Source organism: Dipteris shenzhenensis, chromosome 22 (genome assembly GCF_047967505.1).
Source record: "Dipteris shenzhenensis isolate YYH24624 ecotype China chromosome 22, Dip_SZ_1.0, whole genome shotgun sequence".
In the NCBI taxonomy this organism is placed as follows: domain Eukaryota; kingdom Viridiplantae; phylum Streptophyta; class Polypodiopsida; order Gleicheniales; family Dipteridaceae; genus Dipteris; species Dipteris shenzhenensis.
The window spans coordinates 37,335,024-37,356,578 of NC_141617.1; the positions used below are offsets into that span (position 1 = coordinate 37,335,024).

Below are 21,555 nucleotides of genomic sequence, written 5' to 3' on the forward strand. Positions count from 1 at the left end.
GTTGCTTCTCCCTATCATTCTATTTCTTCCCCTCACCTTGTCTCTGCAACAGCCAAACATGCTTTCACTGATATGACTCGTTTTAACGGGTCTAATTATACCACATGGTCAAATCTTATGCGCCATGTGCTTGATTCTCAAGACCTATGGGAACTCGTTCAAGGTACCGAATCGCCACCTGATCCTCATGTTTATCCTCCTCACGTAGTTCGTTCGTGGCGACATCGTAATGCCACTGCCATTGTTGAAATTATGCAAGGTCTTTTACCTGAATTTCACTCTCAATTACAGCATTTTGATCTTGCCTCTGAGCGATGGGCACATCTCACTGACCGCTATGCAGCTCGAGATCGTACTCGTCGTATCAATCTTGACCATGATCTCCAACAATTCCAGATTCTTGCTGACGATGATCTCAAGGTTAAACTAGCCGATTACCGGCGGTTAGTTGCTGAATTTGCCACAACTGGTCCTCCCAAATCCGAGGATGACCAAGTTACTTTCTTTTTAAATAAACTTCCGCCCAAGTATTTCAGTTTTATGCAACAAATCATTTCTCAACCTTCTCTTCCTACTTTTTATGAGTTTGAATGTCAACTTTTGCGTTATGCTCGTCTTTACTCTCAGGTCCACCAAAAACATAGCATTCCTGCTTCAGAGGGGGCTCTTCTCTCCGGGATTCCAAAAGATCAACCTAGCTCCGGAAAGCCCTCTCCTACTCCTAACCCCTCTAGTAGTAAACCCGCCTGGCACTCCCTTCCCAAAACGAATAGGTTTTGTCAGCATTGCCAGAGAGTTGGGCATATTGACGATGAATGTCGCTCCAAAGCCAAAGGCCTTCTTCCTCAGCCTCCCACCATGACTCCTCAACCACCCCGTTGGACTCCTCAGCTCCCTACCACGACTCCTCAACCACCCCGTTGGACTCCACAGCCCCCTCCCACGACTCCTCAGCCACCTCGTTGGCGTCCTAGGGGTGGTCCTCCTCCTCCTCCTTCGAACACTGGTCTCTGGAGACCCCAGGGCCATGTCACTAATCACTTCACTCCTTCTCCTCCCTTTATAACTCCTGAAGGTCTGTCTGACTGGTCCACCGGAGATTCTCTAGGCTTCACTTCTCAAGCCTTGATCCATATCACCGAGCTTGACTCCTCCTCTTCCTTATCTGGGTCAGCTTTTCATACTCTTTCATGTGACTCTAAATCTTCTTGGATTGTGGATAGTGGAGCCACTCATCATATGACCCCTCATCCTGATCTCTTCATTTCTCGCCAACCGGCAACAGGGGGAGTTCGTTGTGGCAATAACTCTGTTGCTACTATTCATGGTGTTGGTTCAATAACTTTTGATACTGACAAAGGTCCCAAACTTGCTCAATTGGATCAAGTGTTTTATGTGCCCCAATTAGGGGTCAATCTTCTTTCTGTTCATCAACTTTGCCTCCTTGGTCGCACAATGCTATTTACAAAGATGCATGTTGGCATCATAGATGAGTCCTCGGGACTCCTTCTAGCTCGAGGTGATGCTCAACCTAATGGTCTGTACTTTATAAATCAATTTCTTGCGACTCCCTCCCCTTGCGGTTCTGAGTTTCATCGGCTTTACGGTAATGCTACCCTAAGAGATCCAACTGACATAGAACGATTATGGCATTATCGTCTGGGACATTTGTCCTATGACTCTTTATATGAAATATCTCGGGATCATCTAGTTGATGGCTTACCTAAATTATCGCGCGCTAAAGATATTTGTCATCCTTGTCAATTAGGTAAACAAAGCCGCACTCCTTTTCCTTCTCACTCCACTTCTCGAGCCAGTGAGATTTTGCGTCTAATTCATCTCGATATTAGTGGCAAATCTCCTGTTCCTTCCCTCAATGGTTCACATTATTTCTTCTTAATTGTGGATGATTACTCTCGCTATCAATGGGTGTTTTTCATGAAAGAGAAATCCGACACTTTTTCTTTCTTTGCTACTTGGGCTCGCTTGGTTATGAACCAAACAGGCAAGTCTATTGGGATTGCTCGTAGTGATAATGGTGGTGAATTCATTTCCCATGAATTCACTCAGTTCCTTCAAGAGCATGGCATCCAACGCCATCTTACATCTCCAAATTCGCCTTCCCAAAATGCTCGTGTCGAACGGCGACAACGTTCTGTCATGAACATGGCCCGTTCCATGCCGAGTTGCCTGAACGTCTTTGGCCCGAAGCCGTCAATACTTCTGTCTATATCCTTAGTCGCTGTCCTACTCAACCCATCCTGAACATGACGCCTTTTGAGGCCTTTTATGGCTATCGTCCTTCTATTTCTCATCTTCGAATCTTTGGTTGCCGCGCGTACACTCATACTCCCAATGATACTCGCGGTAAACTTGAACCTTGTGCTGAACTTTTTCTTCTAGTTGGCTACTCGGCAGAAGCCAAAGCTTATCGATTATTTGATCCTCGTACAAACAAAGTTTTGGTTCGCCGAGATGTGGTCTTCGATGAAAGAGCAGTGCTTAAAAATTCCTCTATTCTCTCTACTGATGACGTCTCCACTCCAGTTCCCTCCGACAATTCTCCACCCGAAATTCCTTCCTCTCCTCCCGAAACATCTCTCCCCCCACCCATTGCTTCTCCTCACGACCCACTGCCACGATGGTATCGTCAAACTATGAAGGATTCCGGGATTATTCCTGTCGAACTTCCTCCTTCTGGTCCTCGCCGCTCTACTCGAATAACTTCTTCTACTGCCACTGCCTCTTTTTTTACCACGGCCTATATCATACATTCTGAACCTGCCACTTGGCAGGAAGCAGTTAAAAATCCTGCGTGGCATCGTGCTATGGAACAGGAGCTTGGAAGTATTGATCGCAATCAGACCTGGATCTTGGTCAATCGACCCACTCACAAAAAGGTCATCGGAACCAAGTGGATCTTCCGAACAAAACTCAAAGCCGATGGCACCCTGGACAAATACAAAGCTCGCTTAGTAGTGCAAGGATTCCGCCAAAAACATGGTATCGATTATGAGGAAACCTTTGCCCCTACTGCTCGGTTAACTTCTTTTCGTCTTCTTCTTGCCTTAGCTGCTCATCACCACTGGACTATCTATCAAATGGATGTCAAGAGTGCCTTTCTCAATGGCTACCTTGATGAAGAAGTCTATGTGACTCCCCCACCAGGTTTTTCTCCTCCTGGCCATGAAAATAAGGTTTTCCGTCTCCGCAAAGCTCTTTATGGTCTCAAACAAGCACCCCGATCATGGTTCCACCGGATAGACACCTTCCTCAAAACTAATGGTTTTCATTCTACTCCCTTTGATCCAAATTTATATATCCATCATTCGTCAGAGGGGGTCTGCTTTATTTTACTCTATGTCGATGATCTTTTGCTTTTAGGCTCCACTCCCACTACACTTCAGTACATTAAAACTCAACTCAGCATCACTTTTGAAATGACTGATCTTGGTCGGCTCTCCTATTTCTTAGGCATGGAAGTTGTACAACATTCTGGTGGTACTTTTGCTTCTCAACAGAAATATGCTCTTCAACTCCTTGATCAAATCATTCCTCATGAGCCTAAGCTGGCTGCCACTCCCTTAGATCCCACCGTAAAGCTCTCAAAAGACTTGGAGTCTCCTCCCTTTGATGAACATCTCTATCGCCAGGTTGTTGGCAAACTCCTCTGGCTCCTTCACACTCGTCCTGATCTTGCTTACTCCGTCTCTATTCTCAGTCAGTACGAGTGTGAAGGAGCCAGAGGAGTTTGCCAACAACCTGGCGATAGAGATGTTCATCAAAGGGAGGAGACTCCAAGTCTTTTGAGAGCTTTACGGTGGGATCTAAGGGAGTGGCAGCCAGCTTAGGCTCATGAGGAATGATTTGATCAAGGAGTTGAAGAGCATATTTCTGTTGAGAAACAAAAGTACCACCAGAATGTTGTACAACTTCCATGCCTAAGAAATAGAAGAGCCGACCAAGATCAGTCATTTCAAAAGTGATGCTGAGTTGAGTTTTCATGTACTGAAGTGTAGTGGGAGTGGAGCCTAAAAGCAAAAGATCATCGACATAGAGTAAAATAAAGCAGACCCCCTCTGACGAATGATGGATATATAAATTTGGATCAAAGGGAGTAGAATGAAAACCATTAGTTTTGAGGAAGGTGTCTATCCGGTGGAACCATGATCGGGGTGCTTGTTTGAGACCATAAAGAGCTTTGCGGAGACGGAAAACCTTATTTTCATAGCCAGGAGGAGAAAAACCTGGTGGGGGAGTCACATACACTTCTTCATCAAGGTAGCCATTGAGAAAGGCACTCTTGACATCCATTTGATAGATAGTCCAGTGGTGATGAGCAGCTAAGGCAAGAAGAAGACGAAAAGAAGTTAACCGAGCAGTAGGGGCAAAGGATTCCTCATAATCGATACCATGTTTTTGGCGGAATCCTTACTACTAAGCGGGCTTTGTATTTGTCCAGGGTGCCATCGGCTTTGAGTTTTGTTCGGAAGATCCACTTGGTTCCGATGACCTTTTTGTGAGTGGGTCGATTGACCAAGATCCAGGTCTGATTGCGATCAATACTTTCAAGCTCCTGTTCCATAGCACGATGCCACGCAGGATTTTTAACTGCTTCCTGCCAAGTGGCAGGTTCAGAATGTATGATATAGGCCGTGGTAAAAAAAGAGGCAGTGGCAGTAGAAGAAGTTATTCGAGTAGAGCGACGAGGACCAGAAGGAGGAAGTTCGACAGGAATAATCCCGGAATCCTTCATAGTTTGACGATACCAGCGTGGCAGTGGGTCGTGAGGAGAAGCAATGGGTGGGGGGAGAGATGTTTCGGGAGGAGAGGAAGGAATTTCGGGTGGAGAATTGTCGGAGGGAACTGGAGTCCAACGGGGTGGTTGAGGAGTCATGGTGGGAGGCTGAGGAAGAAGGCCTTTGGCTTTGGAGCGACATTCATCGTCAATATGCCCAACTCTCTGGCAATGCTGACAAAACCTATTCTTTTTGGGAAGGGACTGCCAGGCGGGTTTACTACTAGAGGGGTTAGGAGTAGGAGAGGGCTTTCCGGAGCTAGGTTGATCTTTTGGAATCCCGGAGAGAAGAGCCCCCTCTGAAGCAGGAATGCTATGTTTTTGGTGGACCTGAGAGTAAAGACGAGCATAACGCAAAAGTTGACATTCAAACTCATAAAAAGTAGGAAGAGAAGGTTGAGAAATGATTTGTTGCATAAAACTGAAATACTTGGGCGGAAGTTTATTTAAAAAGAAAGTAGCTTGGTCATCCTCGGATTTGGGAGGACCAGTTGTGGCAAATTCAGCAACTAACCGCCGGTAATCGGCTAGTTTAACCTTGAGATCATCGTCAGCAAGAATCTGGAATTGTTGGAGATCATGGTCAAGATTGATACGACGAGTACGATCTCGAGCTGCATAGCGGTCAGTGAGATGTGCCCATCGCTCAGAGGCAAGATCAAAATGCTGTAATTGAGAGTGAAATTCAGGTAAAAGACCTTGCATAATTTCAACAATGGCAGTGGCATTACGATGTCGCCACGAACGAACTACCTGAGGAGGATAAACATGAGGATCAGGTGGCGATTCGGTACCTTGAACGAGTTCCCATAGGTCTTGAGAATCAAGCACATGGCGCATAAGATTTGACCATGTGGTATAATTAGACCCGTTAAAACGAGTCATATCGATGAAAGCATGTTTGGCTGTTGCAGAGACAAGGTGAGGGGAAGAAATAGAATGATAGGGAGAAGCAACCGGTGGAGGCAGAAGAGCATTGGGAATAGTAGCAGAGTGAGAAGAAGGGAGAGGTGGCATCACCGGAGGACTAAAGGAATTTGAAAAAGGTCCTGAGGGGGAGGGATGAATATGAGAGGCGGGATAAGACATGAGAGGTGAAAAAGAGGCAGCGGGAGAGATAGAGGGAAATAAACTATAGAAATCCAGTGGCATGGGAGAAGGAGGAGGATGAGAAACCACTGGAGGAAAGATGGCAACGGAAGAGATGAGAGGGAAGGGAGGGAGGGAGGGATGTGAACCGAAAGCAAACTCATTGTCAGACGCATTTCTCCCTTCTCGTCTGCGAGTGTTCACATGCATGTATGGATCTGTGTCCTCGTGATTACTTGTTCCTATGCCTTGCATAACAGAAGGAGTTGCACTAAGGGAATAGGGCATCATACCTTGCACTGATTCTTGTGGAATAGGCACTGTCGAATAATCCAATGTTCTCATGCCGGCCTGTCCTCTTTCGTCAGGGGATACTTGTTCTTCGTTGGCACCGAACTTGAGATGTTGCTCAACTTCTTCTGAGTTGAATAGAGGTCCTTGTTGACGTATTGGAGAGAACCGTGGAGAGGTAGAGGCACGAGGTGTGCGGGTACCTGCTTCAAGTTCCTTCCATTTCTGAAATTCAGCAAATTCTTTAAAGAGTTTGGAGAGGTATTCATCACCTTCAATCCTAGCAGACTCTCTCTCGACATATGTCGAAGGTGATGGTTGAATAGAGGTTGATTCAGGCTGAGATCGCTTCGGAGAAGAGGGAGAAGACATCTTCAGGTGATGATTTATCTTCCAAGCTTTCCAGATCAAGGCTCAGGTGTCGATTGGCACACCTGGCTCTGATACCATATAAAGAAAATACTTGGAGACAAATAAAACAATACTGAAGACAATCAATGGCTGAAGAAGATATATATATATCACAAACAGAACTTAGTACAAGTGAAGAGAAGCTCTGGAGGAAACAAACTTCAGTCCTGACAACTGTAGTGGACTTCTGCACTAGCTCCACAAGTTGGAACTGAACCAAATCTGAGACAGCAAACTGATGAAGGGGTTGCTGCAGATTTGGAATAGGAAGAACGGAATCTGGAATAGGGAGATTCTTCTACGGTGTTTGAAGCCTGGAACAAACATGGTGGACGCCTTTAATGTGTACACAAACGTGGCTGCTATTCATATGTGAGTATTCACTCGAAACTAGTTGTCTCTTGACTGACCAATACATATTCAAGGTATTTTTAGAGTGAGCGGATTGTAAGCATACATGTATATAGGATAATACTCTTGCAAATGTGCACGTGCAGTACTCGAGAGCTCTCACTAAATACGATATTGTAGGCCATCTTCTCCCAGTTCTAGTGATGCCCTATGGGCCCTGGTATGTGCCTTGTAGGCATAGGTATAGGCACTTAGTTTATTTTGTGCCTTTTATGCCACATAGGACACTTAGTCCTATGTGACACCTAGGACACTTAGTCCTAGGGTCTAGGTACAAGTACTATATACTTTTCTTTACACTACACTAGTTGACGTGACGGCTGCTATCTATCGACTCTTTGTACCTTGCACTCTCTCTTTCGTTTAATGATCCTACAGTGGTATCAGAGCCAAGGTCTACACTTGTCTCACAGCTCTCCTCAGCCCCTTGAGCCCTCCATTGCTCATTGCAAATCTGCTCCTTTGCTAGTCGTCCCTGCTGCAGCTTTTTCGAAGTCTCCTTCACCACCCGTGGCCATCAGTCGCCATTTTTTGTGCTGCAGATCCAAGCGCCCAGCTCCCTGGACCTTCATTGCTCCCTGCACCTCTCTTCCGTACAGTCTGTACGACTATACAGACGTCCGTACAGATACCTACAGATCCTGCGTTAGATCTCGTACACCTTCTACCAGCTATGTTCCGTACAACCACCGTACAGCTCCGTACCTGCGTCCCTGTACAACCATACACTATACCGTACATCCGTACAACGTGCATGCATCCGTGCACTGTACTTGCATCTGTACATTGTACCAAGTCCGTACGATTATGCGTACACCGTACAATGGACCTGCTCCGTACATCCGTACAACTACACCGTACATGTTTCGTACAGAACAAATGTCCGTACATCTCGTACTTGTTTCGAGATCTCCGTACAATTTGCACGTGCGAAGCTGTTTTCAGGTTTCGTATCTGTATTGGCATTGGCTATGAACCAGTCTTGGGGGTTTTGCAGGACATCGGCAAATTTGGGGTTTTCAATACCTTTCATCTCCTCTAGTTAAAATTTAAAAAATAAAAAATAAAGCGCGTCTATCAGTGTGTTTAAAAACACGTTTATATACGCGTCTGTCTGTTCGACTTGCGTCTATATTTGCATCTATAAACGCGTTTATAAGCGCGTCTATTTATGCATCTAAGTGCGCGTCTATACGCACGTGTCTGATATATAGACGTGCAATTAGACGCGGGTCTCCAGACGTGAAAATAGTCGCGCAAATAGACGCGCCCGTAAGTTTTTTATTTAGTTCAGTAAACGCGTCTGTGCGCGCGTCTATGGGTGCTTTGTCTTGTTGTGAAAGATGTTTTTGGGTCTGTGCACGAGGAGTTCGAGGGAACAAATAACGGGAATGATGAAGCACCATCATACATCGAGGTGCATACAAATAAGATCTAGAGTGGCTATACCCCACCGCTCGAGGAGGAGATCCAAAAAATCATCCAAGCTGAAGCTTCTAGGCATGCTAAGGAGGTTGAACGTAGGCCATGGTTTGAGTCCGAAAAGGCACATGGTACTATATGTGAGTTGGAAGTGGAGGAGATTCATCTAGAGTTGGAGAAGCTTGCTAGAGGTGGGGTCTCTACTTCTTCTTCACCAAGTGTATCGTTCATGGTGTTTGAGAGCGAATTGCTGGGGAGCTACTACACGGCCCACTTCAGGGCATAGGTTTCATTCTAGTTCAATGTGCTTCTGAATCGTCGATTAGGGAATTGGTGGGGCGCATGTTTTAGTTCTCTACTGCATCAATGCTTGTCCTTGCATGGTGTCCTGATTCAGCATCGACTACTTCCTCCCGCATGACTGTCTGATGTGGATTGAGTTTCCAGGGCTCCTGTCGTGGCTTGGTAATAAGATTGGAAAATTGATTGCTTTGCTTGGGAGAATTCTACAGATTCTCCCGGCTTTGTGGCTCCTGAAAGGAAAAAAGAGAGTGTGGATACTCTAGGATAGAACACAGGAGATACCAGACTTCATCAGCATTAGATTCCCGAATGGTGCAAGCTTCACTCTTCAGGTTAGATTCAATCCTTTTTCGAACGCTTGTTATGTTTGCAAGAGGTTTGGTCATTTTGCCAAGAATTGTCCACTCAAGCCTATGGATACATCATTAGCTCTGGGAGATTCAACCATCTCTTTTCTTGATTAAGGAGAGGTTTGGGACGATGATTGGAGAAATATTGTCCACTGGATCCAAAGATGAAATATTGTTTCTCGAATAGATTAGTCAGTTTCTAAGTCCCTACAATCTAAAGAGATGATTTATGCCTTAAATTTAGCAAAAAGCCAATATTTGAAAAATAAAAACATGGTATCAGAGCCCTTTGATCCCCCTTGATCCCATTTCTGCCACATCATCTTCTTCTTCTCCATCTTCTTCTTCACCATCTCTTCCCCTTCTTCCCAAATCTTGCTAAAGCCCGTTCTCCTCCGTTTCTCTGCCATTCTCCAAGCCCTTCCTGCTGGAGATACATCTCGAAGGGGCGAACCTCTGCCTGCAACGAATTGAAGTATCATCGCCGCTGCTCAACGACATTGCATGAAAATCGGCGACTCTCTTTCCTGTGTTTTCTCTAAGACTGCTTCATATTTCTCTAATCCCTTCCAGAGGGAGCTTCTCCATACCTTGAGCTATCTTGTGCTGAAATCTGAGCAGCAATGGCTGCATATTCAAGGTGAAAACAGAGAACTGCATATTCAAGGTGAAAACAGAGAAAAACCAGTCGAAATTGAAGAGGCAAGCTATGGCGCTCTGACGCGGATTTGCGCCCCTTCTCCTCAGTGGACCTTCTGTGGTATATGAGCTTTCTTTTGCCTCAGAAACCCCCTTTTTCTTTGCTTTGGAGAGTGAGATACAAGCCCTCCAAGTTCAATCCTTTGTTTTGACAGTTTTGACAAGGTTTTGAAAGTGATGCTACATTAGATGCTACTTTAGCATTTTTGAGTTTTTGAAGTTTAGAATAGCATCAGTACAACTGTGGCTTCAGCTTTGCTTTGAGTTGCTATACCTGGTTTTGATTGGAAAGCTTTCATTTAGCCACCTCTGTGAAGCATATAAGTGAAAGCATCATTGATTGAAATTTGGTCACAAGACTTTGCTACATTAAATGATTATATTCTGAAGTTTTTCAGTTGTTATTCTAAGCCTTGTAAGAGAGAAGACACTGCCCAATTCTTGGGTTAGATGCTCTCATGGCTTGCTTATGCAAAATATGTAAAAAGCCAAAACATAAAGCAATGTCTTGTTATGCTACAAAGGAAGAGAATGCCAACATGGCTTCCTTGTTGAAGATTGCCAAGATAATGGTTGCCAAAAAGGAAGCAACTTCAAAGACAGAAAATGCCAATCTACTTTCAGTTGATGTGCCTCCACAAGATGAGGCATCCTTTGAAGATTATGCTTTTTAAATCATCTCTATGTATGCTCCAGATCTCTCTTTTTATGTTGAGTCAAGGTACTCAGCCTGGATAGTCCTCCGAAATGAATGAAATAAACTATTGTGTTTTGTGTGTTTTGTAAACACCTCTGGTCACCTTATGATGTAGGCCATGTGTATGTGTTTTGCTCCATGGTACCTCCTGCAGACATTGTGTGCATGTACATGCAAGGGAGATAACCATTGGAAGGTCTTTTGTATCCCTTTTGTTTACCTTACACCCATGGGAACCCTTGCTAGCTTGAGATCCTAGCCATTGATAGATCCATGACCACCATGAGATGGCATGAGACACCTTGTGCTAGCTGTATCCTTGACATAGCCTGAGGCATTCCCTTGAGGGGGGGTTTGTTGGGATATCTCAAGGTGTATGCCTCAGGCACACCTTGGTTTCTATGTGTGAGTGCTAGAGGCACAGTTAGGTGCCCATAAGCACTGTTAGGTGGTGGTAGATGCCATCTAGATGTTGGCTAAATTCTAGGGGAGTAGATGAGCTCGGTGGCCTTTGGTCAGAGGTCATCGATGATATGGCTCTCATTGTTCTTCATTCTATGAGCACTTCTTTTCATTGGGTCTATCTTCTGTTGCTTCCATGCTCTCTAACAACACAGCCTTCAAGCCTCAAGGAGCCCCCCCCATATGCATTGCTACGACTGCCTTCATGCTCCGTAATCTCTTCTTCAATATCAGTTTGACTTGCCTTGGTAAACCTGTGAGCAGCATATGGAGCAAGTACTGAAGGTGCAGCAGCACGTACAGAAGCCAGAACAGGACATTTGGTACAGCAGCAGGTACAAGCAGTCTGGCAGCAATTGCAGGGCTTCCTGGAGCATCAAGATTGGCAGAAGATCTATTGTAAAGATGCCATGGTGGCTGCTCTGAAGGACTGTGCAGTACTGTTGTGGGCTCTGGGCTGTATTGGGGCAAGAAAGGACAAGCAGACTACGTCAGCATATGGCAGGCCTGGAGCAGGAGCCAGTAGCCTGCACACAGGCTGGTTGGCTGGATCTACAAACTGGGTCGACCACTCTAGGGGGCCTGGATCCCTCTATAAATAGGCCTATTTGAGGGCACATTAAGTAGTTCAGACTGCTGGGGGCATCACTCACTCATTGAGGAGCATCATTTGGTGCCTGGAGAGCATATGTATGCAGGACGGTGCTGCCTAAGGAACTCACACTACAGATGGTCACTGAAGCTCACTGAGGAGCACATGTAACATGCAACGGTTAATGATCGTGTAATCACAGCGAGACCTTCTTTAACACTTGTGCAAGGCATATGTGTATGCATCATAAAAAGGAAGAGAGAGATTAGGGTTTAGAGAGAGAATGTAGACGACATCAGATTGGGTCCCTGTACCCACTGTTAGCCCCCTTCCCTAATAGGGAAGAATTTGCTTTATGCTTGGAGAACTACGAAATATATAATAACACTCCTTCAGAGAGCACAAGCTGCACTCTCTGAGGATGACCCTTCAACCCTAAGAGCTGACCCATGAATGCCTAATCTCAACCAAGACCAACACTGCCCACATGGAAGATGTGGACCACTGTGCAAGGCTATTGAAGAGGCTTGTGCTGTCCCCGGGCATGCAGACGAGCTGCGTGAGTGAGAGAGATGAAGGGAAGACAAAGATCTGGGAAGCATTAGGACTAACCTAGGGCTAAGACCTAACTAGCAGAAGGGGTCTAGAAGAGCTGGCCTAGCTTCAGGTGTGGCTGAGCTTGGGTGGAGTGATCCCCAAGCTAGGGCAGAGCCAAATATAGCCTAGGTAGCCCTAAAGTAGGAGTTGCTGGCTATAGATGGCTAAAGCCACATAAAGCAGGATGCCTAGCCTATAAGTATAGGCCAGGGGCTCAGCTCATGGAGTCCTGAGGATGCGATCCTCAGAGACCAGGACCTGCTGGCCAGAGGGCAGCAGGTAGGGTGAAGGGCTTGTGGTATGGGACACAAGTCTAGAGCCTGAGGCTGGCTGGCTCTCTTCAGGTGGTTTAGACTTCTAGCTTGGGGGTGGCTCGGATGAGCCTACGGCTGGGAGGTGAGCTGTTAGCATCAACCCTTATGGGACGGGGGCAGATGCCCTGACCCGGATCGGTTGTCTGCAGGCTTAGTTCAGTTTAGGGTTCTGGTTATGGAGCGGGTCCAGTATACCTAACCAGGGTATAGGGTTAACTAGACTTGGCGAGGGTTTGTTACAGAGCTAAAGGGAGCTGAAGACACAACTGTGAAAGAGCTCAAAACTGGAAAAGGAAACTGCTGAAACGAGAACCCTAAACCTCTACTCCGAGCCGGGCTATGGTGCTGCGTGGACACCTTCCCGGATCACTCTTAGGGACTGCTGAAATGATGCTGTCTTGCAGGGCATGTTTGGAAGGGCTGAGGACTGCACCAGGTTGGAGGAAGAACGCTGAACTGAGGGGAGCTGAGTGAGGAATGAGGGCAGCAAGCCCCCCTTTACATAGGGGGCTGTGGGGCCTGGTAGGCTGAGCCAACCAGCCTGAAATGGACCGACTAGCCAGTCAGCTGGTTGGCTGGCTGGTTGGGCTCACTTCCCCACACCTTTGCTGCCTAGGAAGGGGCACAAGGCAGCCTTCCCCAGCCCTTTTTCCCTTGATGGAGAGCTGCCTCAAGGGCCCTTCTAAGGCTCCTTCCTTGGCTGCTTCTGTCCCAATCCTTGGCCCTAGGCTGAGACCTAAACCTAGCTAAAACCCTATGAACGGAAACACTAACCTACTGTTCTCCAGTGGGTACTAGTGAACAAGGACACAGACTGGCCTACGTAGCTCGTGCCTTACTGTCCTTGGACAAGGGCTCACAATAGGGTCACGGTATACGACAAAATAACCTATAATAGGATCTATTTGCACTTTGTCGATGAGGCCAGTTGTCGCCTTGCACCGAAGTGCAGGGGTGCATGTGACAGCACACAACCTGAGGACTGCAAGGACAGAAATAAGAGCAGTATTTGTGATCACCATAGAGCATCTAGGCAGCGGATTGCTAAGTGTTTTGTAATCTCTGGTGAAGCTTTCTGTAAGGAGAGGGTTTGGCTCAGATTTTGCACAAAACATTTTGGACGGTTCTACTGTTGGCTCTCCTGAATTTGGTGCTTTTATCTCTTGTGCACATAGAAAGTTGAAGCTTCAAATTAAAACATTCCCTTCTCCTCTCTACAGATTCTTCGGTTGCACACTTTTCCATTTCCACTGCATGGAGGAACTAGCCAAGGGTCTAGGTTTTTCTAACAACATTTTCCTTCCCTTGGTCATGCGATTTCTCAACTTTCGTTTCAATCTCAAGAGCACTCAACCTGGGTTCTCTGGAGATACTTGATTGCCTTATTGCTCTTTTGTTTTTCTGCAAACACTTCTCCCTATCCCCTACTTTGATGGAAATATCACATACAGGCCTCATCATTCATTGTCCATGTCTTGTGCACTTTGCATATAAGATCTCATTGGTTCCACCTCTACTTCAAATACACAATTCTTGTAAAACCTTGTGGCCAGGCATGCCGACTTCACTGAGCGATTATTCTTCTCAGGGACTACAAAGTCCATCTACACAAACCCCATGCTAGCCAAGTTGGGAGACCTCGGATACCATGGGGGCCCACAATTAGATCTGGTGGCACGGCCTTGAACAGATTGCACCAAGCCAACTCCGTCGAGAGCTAAAACTACAGCTCATAATATACCACCCCACCATGGTACCAGAGCATCCTCCTCTCGTGATGTCCCCACTCGAGACTTCCTTGAGGATCATGAGCATGCTCAAGTTTTATATTCCCATTTAGGAAAGATTCAAACTTTCTCGTATATTTGAAACACCATATGTAAGGGGTTTAATTAGCCCTGGTATGGGTGGTTTCTATAGGTGACCCCTCTGAGCCATGATCACATCATCTAAGAGGCTGTAGTCTACAACACAAACAAAAAATAATGTGGCCCACAACTTCCATAACCCACTGACCTCCTCTTAGTCCACCATAAACGTAAACATGATTGCCAACCGATGCAGCAGCATGACGGCAGCGTCGAGTCATTTCCACAGAAGCCTCTCCTCCAGCCGCATCCGCACTGTATCTTCCTGTTCGTGGGGTTGTGACAACTCCTTTTCGATCCAACCAAACTCCAGCAGCCGTGTCCAGCACTACAGTCAAAAGGCAGTCACAACTCTAATTAATATAGCATCATAAAATCATCCTCAGACCTCCAGTCTAGTCAAGCTTGTGAACTTCAATATAAGCTTCCATGCAATAACAATGAAACAGGGTTTCTTTGGACTAACCTGCCACACTGGAGCCATCTTCAACCATCCGGCCACCTCCAAGAGCTCCACCAGAAACATACAACCTGGCATTCACAAAAACCTGTGAAAGAAAGAAAGAACCGTGAGGTTAGCTGCAGAAATATATTCACCCCATCTGGCAGCTATCCCTAATTACTCTTAAGCATTCTCCAAAACAAACACAAGTGTGTTCCTATGTAGACATTAAAAAAGAAAAATATGAGAGAACCTACAGCAGCATGTTGATAGCGAGGAGAAGGAGAAATGCCAGGCGCAACAGCCCATTCCCATCTGCCATCTCGATGCTTTGCAAGGCCATAAGCACTGGCAAGCGGCTACAATGAGCACAATAACTTCATTTATCAGAAACCACATAATCAACACTTTTGATTGGCCCCCACAATTTCTTTAAAAGAATCTCAATTCAATATTAAAAAAACATGCAGCTCTTCAGTTCTCAAACTCTTTAACTCTGCTCAGCCACTTGTTGTGCAACATTATATTTCCTGCATTTACTAAAGTGCTCGAAGCATGCCATACATCCGAATAAAAATATGGAACTAGTATAGACAACTACAAAGGGCTAAAGTAGACTGCCCAGTACTTTTGAAACCTGCAAAATTACAACGAGGTCAATCCACACACACACACACACACACACACACACACACATATATATATGTATACACACACACACACACACACACATAAATATAATCACAGTCAATTATTGCATCCATCTCAGTTCCTTTGAAAGGAGGCAAAAAGCCAACATGAAAAGTAGAGTATTACATCGGTACTGTTTCAAAACTTCAACATTATGCACAGTTGCCACGACTAGGTGCTGTTTCAAAACTTCAACCCTATGCAAAGTTGCCATGATTAGGTGCAGCAGTGATTCTTCAACATGGTAAGGCAGGATGATTTAACTATTGTTTTAAGAAGTTGAAGCCGATAACAAAGCAAACCCTGATGAAAGTATCTCTCTGAAATAGCTCTTGCTACTAGCATCACAAAAGCTCACGGAAATGCTCACAAGCATGGACAAATGCACATGCAAACACCAGAGAGAGATGAAATGTCTAAAAGCCTTCACCAAAGGATCCATCAAGGTTTATGGGACATCATAATACAGAAATAATGATCCAAAAGCAGCTCTAGAAGAACTAATTCTGCACCTGCACACATTCATATGCACGAATGCATGCACACACATACACCAAGAGAAAGAACATGCTCTACAGAACAAACCCATCAAGATCTATGGGACAGTGGCAATTCAGACATATACCACCCAAAAGCAGGTCTACGAAAAGCCACTTCTGTACCTATACCATGCTTTGCTGGCATGCATCTATATGAATCCAGGAACCTGCCCGAACTCATCCTCTGAACCTAAAAAAATGTGCAGTTTTGACCTCATGACAATCACCTACAAGGTAAATACCACCATTGCACATAGCAAGAAACAGCTACTACAACATCCCCACCGACATCATCTGCGCCCAATGGTGGGTGTAGACCATAGTATAAACATACGCTCTCGCACATATGCACACATCCACACACTTACAAGCAAAAAGGCCTTCCTACTCAGTTTCGGAGCACCTATTTACACAAATGTCTCCCTCCTGAAGTGAAGGACAGACTCAGCCATGACAAAGGCAAGCAATAAAGCAGAATGCTAATCAAAAAGTAGTCCATGTTCTCTACATCAGAGCTACAACTGCTTGTGTACAGCAGCACATCACCACATATAGAAAGAGCTATAGCAATGTCAGCAGACCACAACTTGAAATAGAGCTTCACAGGGTGAAATGTGCATCTCCACTAATATGGCAGAAGACATACATCTAGATGAATCCAGAAACTCTTCTCTAAGAATACACAGATAGTGTAGTTTTAACCTCATGACAACAAGCTTTGTCTAACAATAAATCCATCCCTAAATTTTCCCTAAGATAAGCTATCTTCAGAATTTCTAAGGCCTTTTTCCAGCAATTCAATTACCCCTTTGACGTAGTAGTTCACAAATAGTCCAGTTGGCTACTCCAGAAGATGGTGCATGCTTTTTGGCAGCAAGGTGATGTACTGATGGAAGAATAAGATCCATGTGTTTAGATGAGGAAGATGCCGGACTCATCCTTTAGAGACCCCCTCACCAAAAAAAAGTAGTCAAAATGATGAGCCAGCACAATTAGCAACAATTTATTAGAAAGCCTTTAAAGCTGAAGAGATGAAGGGTACTCTATGAATTTAAGGGAGAAGCTATGTCGGGAACTTTTGGGGTGGTTGTATCTTCATAACTTTCACTTCACACAAACATTGAATCATCCCCCCATAAAATAAACCTCCTTAATGTGTAATTTCCAGAAGATAGTCACAGCCGTATTTTTGCTCACATTCAACATAATGTCATAACTGGAAATTACAGCACATACCACACTGGCTGCATCTCTACCACCGCAAAGCAGCAGCAGGCCATCTCCACGCGCACTTGCAGTTGCATACCTGGACACGAATTCATGTCAAGACACACCTTGATCATTTATTTTCCTAAAAAGACTTTTTCACTTTAAACTAGATGAGCCAAGGTGCCTTGAAATAATGAGAAAATAGGGTTTATAAAACCTCAGATCTAATCATATTATCATACATGCAAGGAGGTGGGCCCTCTCCCTCTGGCTCCAACTTCTTCCATTCATATGGTTTTGCTGTTGTGTCCAAGGCCCACACATCTGCCAGGGGGGATTTTCCTGCAGGATGTAATTTCCATATTAGTGCATGCTTATGAGATGTGTGAAACCCCCCAAAAAAAGAAAGCTATCATACTTGCTACAAAACTCTTAAAAAATGAGGAAAAGTCTGGGCTCACTACCTGTCATTTCTCACGTCTAGTAACAAGAAAAAAAGACAAATTATATAGCAGTAATTGATGACCAACCATCATTTCCCCCCACAGCTAGAAGGAAGCGTTGTCCCACCAGGGCCATCACATGACCGTATCGAGGTCCAGGTCCTCGTCCTTGAACAACTACCCTGAGAAGCCAAGGTTTAGGCTTGTGAGCATGCTTAAAGATGCCATTAATCTCTAAATACAAAGAGGTAATGTTGAGTTTTCTAGAATACCTATGCCACCTTGCTCTTGGCTGTGTCAGATCTAGGACGTGAAGGTCTTCTGTAGATAGCCCAGCAGGACCAATCCCCCCCTGAAAGTTAACAAAGTTTTGCTAAGTCCAAAAAAAATCCAAATCAAATGAGAATTGCTATACCCTGAGAGGAAGACGCACTTACTTGAATAACGACCATTGTACCAACGGCTGTAGCAGCATGAGCAGCACGGGGAGATGGAGGATCCCCAACTGGATGTAGTCTGCACACATTGGCTCGGGCAATTCAAAGCAAGTTCATTTGACCCTCTAGGATTAAAAGGTGTTTGAGTGCCGCATATTGCTTTGCAAAAAAGACTGCGCTTGAAGGATGCATCACGAGTCTTACCTCGTCCATCTGTTGGTCAGAATGTCGTAGCAATGTACGTCAGCAGTAGCTCCCGCCAACCCTGGAAGACAAAATATTTTAAATTCGGCTATGATGAGTAAAGCCAATTCCAGTTCAAGAGATGGATGCTTACTCGATTTCAACTGCACTCGAATTTCGAACGTTTACAATTCTTAATAATGCGAAAAGCAGAGAGATCGCTGAAGTCAATAAAAACCCTTACTGATGCCAGCATTCCCGCTAGGGCTCTGAGGGCCGGCTTGAGCGGAGCTGCCTTCCAAAGCCGTGGCACCGCCGAAAAGAATGAGCCGAGGACCAACGTATCCCGGCGCACCTTCCTCCTGAACGGCGGCGATGGCAGTCAAGGTGTGTCCACAACGAGGACCGGGGCCATCGTCCTTCTTCTCGATCACGGGAGAGACGAAGCGGTAGGCAGGGGCAGGCTTGGGCCCGGCGGAAAGGGAGGGGTGAGTGACGGAATGCTGCGGATGCGATTGCTGCGGCTGCTGCGGCGGCGGCTGCTGCTGCTGGTGTTGCTGCGGCTGCTGCTGCTGATGCTGATGCTGCTGCGGCGGCTGAGGTTGGGGCTGCGAGAGGGCCATGTGGGGGAGGGAGTGGGAGGGGGGAGGGGGGGGGAGGGGCGATCCTGGGGGGAGGACGGAGGAGTCGACGTCCATGGCGGGGGGGGAGCTAGGAAGGGGGGGGGGGGGCAGGAGGCCATGGGGGGGGGAGGTCCATGGGAGGGAGGGAATTGGGAGCTACATGAGCTGGGAATTAGGGCTGGAAGCTTGGGAGGATGGCTATGGCGGAAGGAGCAGGGCACAGAAACAGAGCAGGAAGCAGAAAAATGGCAATTTTGAGAAGAAGAAGAAGAACAAGAAGAAACAACCAAAAACGAAGAAGAAGAAGAAAATGAAGAAGACGACGAAAACAGAGAAAGACCCTTCGTCGTAGGATCCGAGATTGACCCGGCCTTTAACTTTACCTTAACCTACCTTTTTACCCCTCCCCCCTCCTCCTTTCTACTTTTCTTTAACCATCCCCCCTGCCCTGGTTACCCAGCGTGCCCTCCCTACCCCCGCCACGTGTCCGCCGTCTCATCATTTGCGTATTATTATGGGTTTGTACTAGGGGTACCCAGTTCGTAAGGTTTTCTTTTTTTTTTTTTTGGGGTGAGGGGTTGGTTTTGAACTTTGGGGACTAGATATCCCCCCTTTCTCGTCTGTCGGAATAGCGAATCTTCTTCATCCCCCCCCCCCCCCCCTTCTCTCTTGTCCCTCATGTTCACACCTTCCTCTTCCCATAACTCACCTAGGTCAACCCTCCATGCTACTATACTCAGCCTTGAGTCTTGACTTTAACTCTCTCTCTCTCTCTCTCTCTTTCTCTCTCTCTCTTTTGGCAAGTTCTAAGGATGTACGTCTTGTAAAGACTATGCTGACCCTCTCTCTCTCTCTCTCTCTCTCTCTCTCTCTCTCTCTCTCTCCATATGTATATACCCCATTCTTTGGGTAAGTTCTAAGATAAAAAGCTACGTCTTGTGAAGGCTATATTAAGCCTCTCTCTCTCTCTCTCTCTCTCTCTCTCTCTCTCTCTCTCTCAAAAGGGCTACATCCATAGATTCCCTTCCTTTTTGAAACCTCATATTCGACCTCCATTCCAAAATAATGAGATTGGCATCTAAATACTTAATACATTTTACACTTTACAACTATATTAAACTATAATGCTCCAGCTATTGCATACCACCTTAGTGAATAACTAATTCAAACAATGGACTTTACCTGCTCTTCAAAAATACAAATTGCAAGTGAAACCTCACCACGAAGTTTATTTTTTAAGACAATTACACTAACCAATCTGCCAACAAAATCAGAGCACCACTATTCCATCCAACGTGGTCTCATGCAGGGGAGCTTCGGCACATGACATGTACTTTGATAAATGGCAAAGGCAAAGAAAGGGGGGACCTATGTGGATGTGTGTGTGCATGCACGTACACACGTACATAGGCACACACATGTATCTACGCACGCATGCACACGCATACGCATGCCTACACACACACAAATAGAGTTTGTATGTCACGAGGTGTGTGAATCTAAAATGATCGAAATAACGGTCTCCTCTTCTCCCTTCCCTTTCACCTCATAAATTGAAGATTCTATTCTAGGAGCCTATTTATTGTTGATTTCATGAAACACTAATATTTCTCACAATTATTCATCTTAATAGACATAATTACCCGTCCTTGCTCGCCTAATACTTGGAGCGTCTAAAAAACCTATTTGTTGTTGACTTGTTGAAATTTGACCTCTCATTGATAGAATTGTCCATATTTTGTAAGGACCAAAAGGTCATCAATGTGCTCGTCAACTAAGAACGTTCTTGCAATCACTAGCCAATGCACGTGCAAATGTGTAGAAGAATTCAATGAAATTGATGATGAGCATGAGGATGCCCTAGGAAAAGCTTTGTCTAGACCCTCCCAACATTCTTGGTAATAAGTTTGATCTATACATGCTCAATTCTAGTAGCACTAGTATGTCTTATAATGGGACATTGGATTACTTTTTTCAAATAGGACTTTAGATTTTGAAAATTTGTAACACACATCACCTATGTATCAAAGTTGAGTACAAATGGGAATATTGAAATCCAAGGGAGTTGGAATTGAATAAAATATGAAGTACAAGTTTCCAATTTAATTATGTACATAATTTGTGTCTTTAAAGCCTTTTCTTATCGATATGTAAGGAGCATGTAAAAGAACTAAACATATAGATACACTGGTAGAGAAACTCCATAGCAACCATAAGCTAGGATTGGATATTTTGCAAATTAATTGTCCAAAATGATATCTAAAATTTCGTGTGTGTGTACGTGTGCACGCACACGTGCATGCGTACATGAGAGAGAAAGAGAGAGAGAGAGAGAGAGACAGAGCTTCCCTCCTTCATTTCACTCAAGCCTAGCTTACCATAAACAAAAATCCTAGGCCCAATCTTGACTATATCAAGGCAACAATCCCCCCTTATTATACTCACACAATTAGTTTGCACAAAAGCTAGTTCAGTAGTCCACAATCTAACAACACCAAAACTAGTACCAATAGCACAATTACAATCATCATCACATGAGTAGCATATTGATGTGGACATTGGAAGGGCACAACAATTTATCAACAAAGTTGTCAGCATTAATAGCATGACATAGTTGTTATCAACAACATTAGCTTATAACACCAAGAGCTAAGAAGGGCAAGTGTGGAGGACCTTATAAATATG

General features: G+C 45.2%; 1 protein-coding gene across 1 annotated transcript in view; it reads right to left on the minus strand.

Annotated features, from left to right (window-relative positions):
- The window catches only part of LOC147888069 (serine/threonine-protein phosphatase BSL3-like), a 29,113-nt gene extending 9,957 nt beyond the window's left edge, over positions 1 to 19,156 (minus strand). The window contains exons 1-10 of the mRNA XM_087393150.1: positions 18,492 to 19,156; positions 18,269 to 18,329; positions 18,065 to 18,143; positions 17,900 to 17,979; positions 17,715 to 17,809; positions 17,427 to 17,526; positions 17,212 to 17,281; positions 15,004 to 15,105; positions 14,771 to 14,852; positions 14,453 to 14,632 (exon numbers count right to left, since the gene is read on the minus strand). Of these exons, the coding sequence (XP_087249276.1) occupies positions 14,453 to 14,632; positions 14,771 to 14,852; positions 15,004 to 15,105; positions 17,212 to 17,281; positions 17,427 to 17,526; positions 17,715 to 17,809; positions 17,900 to 17,979; positions 18,065 to 18,143; positions 18,269 to 18,329; positions 18,492 to 18,945 (1,303 nt within the window). The 5' untranslated portion in view covers positions 18,946 to 19,156. The remainder of the gene's footprint in view (positions 1 to 14,452; positions 14,633 to 14,770; positions 14,853 to 15,003; positions 15,106 to 17,211; positions 17,282 to 17,426; positions 17,527 to 17,714; positions 17,810 to 17,899; positions 17,980 to 18,064; positions 18,144 to 18,268; positions 18,330 to 18,491) is intronic.
- Positions 19,157 to 21,555: the final 2,399 nt, after the last annotated feature.